This window comes from Brassica napus, chromosome C3 (assembly GCF_020379485.1).
Source record: "Brassica napus cultivar Da-Ae chromosome C3, Da-Ae, whole genome shotgun sequence".
Classification (NCBI taxonomy): domain Eukaryota; kingdom Viridiplantae; phylum Streptophyta; class Magnoliopsida; order Brassicales; family Brassicaceae; genus Brassica; species Brassica napus.
In genome coordinates, this window is record NC_063446.1 from 29141631 (window position 1) to 29144997 (window position 3367).

Below are 3367 nucleotides of genomic sequence, written 5' to 3' on the forward strand. Positions count from 1 at the left end.
TCTGAAATTTATATTAATTTATTATATTATTTGGTGTACATAATATATATTGCATATAATTTAAATATGGTTTTAGATAGAATATTACTAAATCTCATCAAAAATATATTAAGTGTTAAGAAAATATAAAGATAATTCTATTGTGAATATAAAATCATATAATAATAAGTTCTTACTTATATAAAATATGTATACATATAAATTATTAGTTTATAATTATAATAGGATAATATATTTACATAGATTTTTTTAAAAAATATTATCTTATTATTTTATCAATTTGTGTCAAATTTTGAACCGCCACAAATTGAGACCGACAAAATTTATTAATTTTTAAAAATTATTAATTTATCGAATATTAATTCATAGAAGTTTTACCTTATGTTAGATGCTCAAGTATTAAATAAATAAAAATCAAAGAAAAGATAACGAGTAAGTATTAAATTGGTTTCGAGATCCCATTTGCGATATTATTACACCTCTTCAACTCCCTCTGACTCTTTGTTCTCTGTCTCCAGGCTTCCAGCGATGTTCCAACACGCGCCGTCTTTCATTTCCCTCATCGTCTTCTTAACCATTCTATCACCCGTATCACCAAACTCAGACCCGGTCACCGTCCAGCCATTCCGGGTCAAACCATCCCCACCCGACACCATACCCGCTTTCCCGGAGCAATCTGACTTCTCCGGCTGCCCACTCGATCTACCAGAAGACCTCTTCCACGGAATCAAATCAGCATGCACCGGCAAAAAGCTCCACAGAGCAAAATGCTGCCCCGTGCTAGGCGCGTGGCTCTACTCCGCTTACTCAACCACCGCTCTCAGCCGTTCCCTTCCCTCCTCCTCCTCCTCCGCCGCCTCAAGAAACGCGACGACTCCGGAAGAAGAAGACATGCCTTTGCTTCCCGACGACTCGGAGACTTGCGTGGACGGATTGGAGAAGTCGCTGAGAAGGAGAGGGATTGAGCTTCAGAGACAGAACGAGACGTGCGACGTCGCGTACTGCTACTGCGGAATCAGATTGCATCACCTGAGCTGTTCCGAGGCCTTTAGTGTGAACGAAGAAGGGAGGCTCGTTGGAGACGAGAGTGTTGATAGATTAGAGAATGATTGTTTGAGTGGAAGACACGCCAATGGTGATAGATTGTCTCATCTTGGTAGATGTAACAAGTGCTTGCACAGCCTCTACAAGGTAACGTAGCGATGCGTGCTGTTATATGGAATTAGATTGAAAGATCAAAACTTTGCTGCAAATATAGTAACTTTAGAACATGTTTTTGATGCCCTCTTCGTGATCTGGTGTTTAATCATTTTTAGATGATTAGTGAGTAATCTAGTATCTAATTAAGGTATAGTCCAAAGTTGATGACTATTTAATGGTTCTTTGGTGTTTAAAGATTAGGATTTTACTAAATGAGTGAGTGAGATTTGGAATCATTTGTTCTAGGATCCTTTCATGATCTGTTTCCAGCTTGGCGGATTTAGACAAGTTTTGTTCTTTAGCTTTGTCTTTGTTCCTTTTTATCTGACAAGTCTAACATAGTTACATACACGTATACGCGCTTACAGGTGCCGTGATCCACACGCGTTTTTATTTTTCCTTCCATCATATATATATGATTTACATTCTTGTGTATCTTAATCACCAACCCACCATTAACTAAAAGCTTTAGCCACTAGTTTCTACTTTCTAGAAACAGATCCTAACCAACATAGTCAAACACTTGTTTTTTTGTTTCTTGTTTTGTTTGCAGCTAAACCCGAAGAAAACTTCAGGGACAAGAAACCAATCAAAGGAAGACAGAAACAGAACCACAAAGATGCATAACAAAGACTGTGTCCTGATGGGTCTCACTTGGCTTCTCGCTAAGAACCGTACGGCTTATTTCCACTCTGTCACTTCTGTCCTCAGAGCCGTCATGCTCAGCCAAAACGAGCCTCGGTCATGTGCTCTGGGAGGTGACGGCATGCCTTTAGCTGTTGACTCTTCCGAATTCTCCAACGACTCATCATCAGCTTTACTTAAGTACCCGTACCACTTGGTCCACTTTATACTTTACAGCGTCATCGCATTGGTATTACCATTGGTATTACCAGGCTTGTGGTGACTAACGTTGACGTGGGTTTGGATTGGGTGTGGCATTTCGTGATTGGCTGATAGAAGTTAAGTGAAAATCAGATAGAGAGAAAAAGAGATAAGGGTGATTGTCTCAACGTCTTTTGTAAATTAGTTTTGCTTTTGTTGTTGTTATGGCGCCATTTTGTTTAAACAGAAATTGGTGTCATTGCCCTCATATTGGACAGTAATTAGCGAATTGCCCTTGCATCTCTAACTAGATAAACCATTCCAATTTTAACCCTACACATCTAATCAACCTGCTGCGTCAGTATCTAGCTGTGGCAGTACGTGCGTCAAGCTAGTGGGCTGCTAGTCTAAAACACTCCTATGTGTCCATTGGTTTTTTTTTTGAAGATGTACTACTTATGAATTGTGTTTTTACTACTTTTTATCTCTCTCTTCTTATGATTTATTCTTTTATCTATTTCTTTCCTCTCCACGTAGTTCTATCTCTTAACTCTCTTTCCTCTTTCTTTTTCTGTGTTCTAATTCATTGTAACTTAAATTTTAGCTATATAATTTTTTTTCAACTACAGATATTTTTTACTAGAATGTTAGCTGCTAAATGTGTTCTCCTCCGCTAAAATAATCTTCTTAGTCATATATGTGCTTTAACAACTGTATGTGGCAGTTAAATGTATGTCTATTCTGCTAAGACATACACTGATTTATAGATTATCACCACAATATATAGAACATAGTATATATATAGTTATTCTAGTTTATCAAGCTATCCACTAAAAATATATGTTAAGGATTGGTCGTTAAGTTTATACTTACATGCTATAACATACACTAAATAATATTTTTGTTAACCACAAACTTATATTTTATCGATCCATTAAATCAATGCTTATTTATATAGTATACTGATCTAATCCTTCATTTTTCTGAGAACAATTAAATAACTGCTAACATTATCAATGGCCGTTACCATTTGATGTATCCTGCTAACATGAAAATTAGTCATTATATTAACGACTAACAAACTATGTAGCAACGGTACATAGTTGGTTAGTCGTTAATAACACAACATAGTCGTTACAACTTTAAACATTATGATTATGAAGCATAGTTTTTTAAACCTATGCCCATATACAACTATGTTTACGCTTTCATGTGTTGTGAGGGTTTGATATTACGTTAAGCGTAACAGATGCGGTTGACTCAGGCATATTATCGAATAGATTAATAATCAGCTAATGGGAGATTAATCCATGATTAGTTAGGGATTTATTTTAAGAAATTT

General features: G+C 36.4%; 1 protein-coding gene across 1 annotated transcript; it reads left to right on the plus strand.

Moving 5' to 3' along the window:
* Positions 1-387: 387 nt before the first annotated feature.
* Positions 388-2314, plus strand: LOC125584528 (uncharacterized GPI-anchored protein At4g28100-like). Its single transcript, XM_048753156.1, has 2 exons — positions 388-1191; positions 1754-2314. The coding sequence occupies exons 1-2, from the start codon at positions 529-531 to the stop codon at positions 2105-2107; spliced, it is 1017 nt and encodes a 338-aa protein (XP_048609113.1). The 5' UTR covers positions 388-528; the 3' UTR covers positions 2108-2314.
* Positions 2315-3367: the final 1053 nt, after the last annotated feature.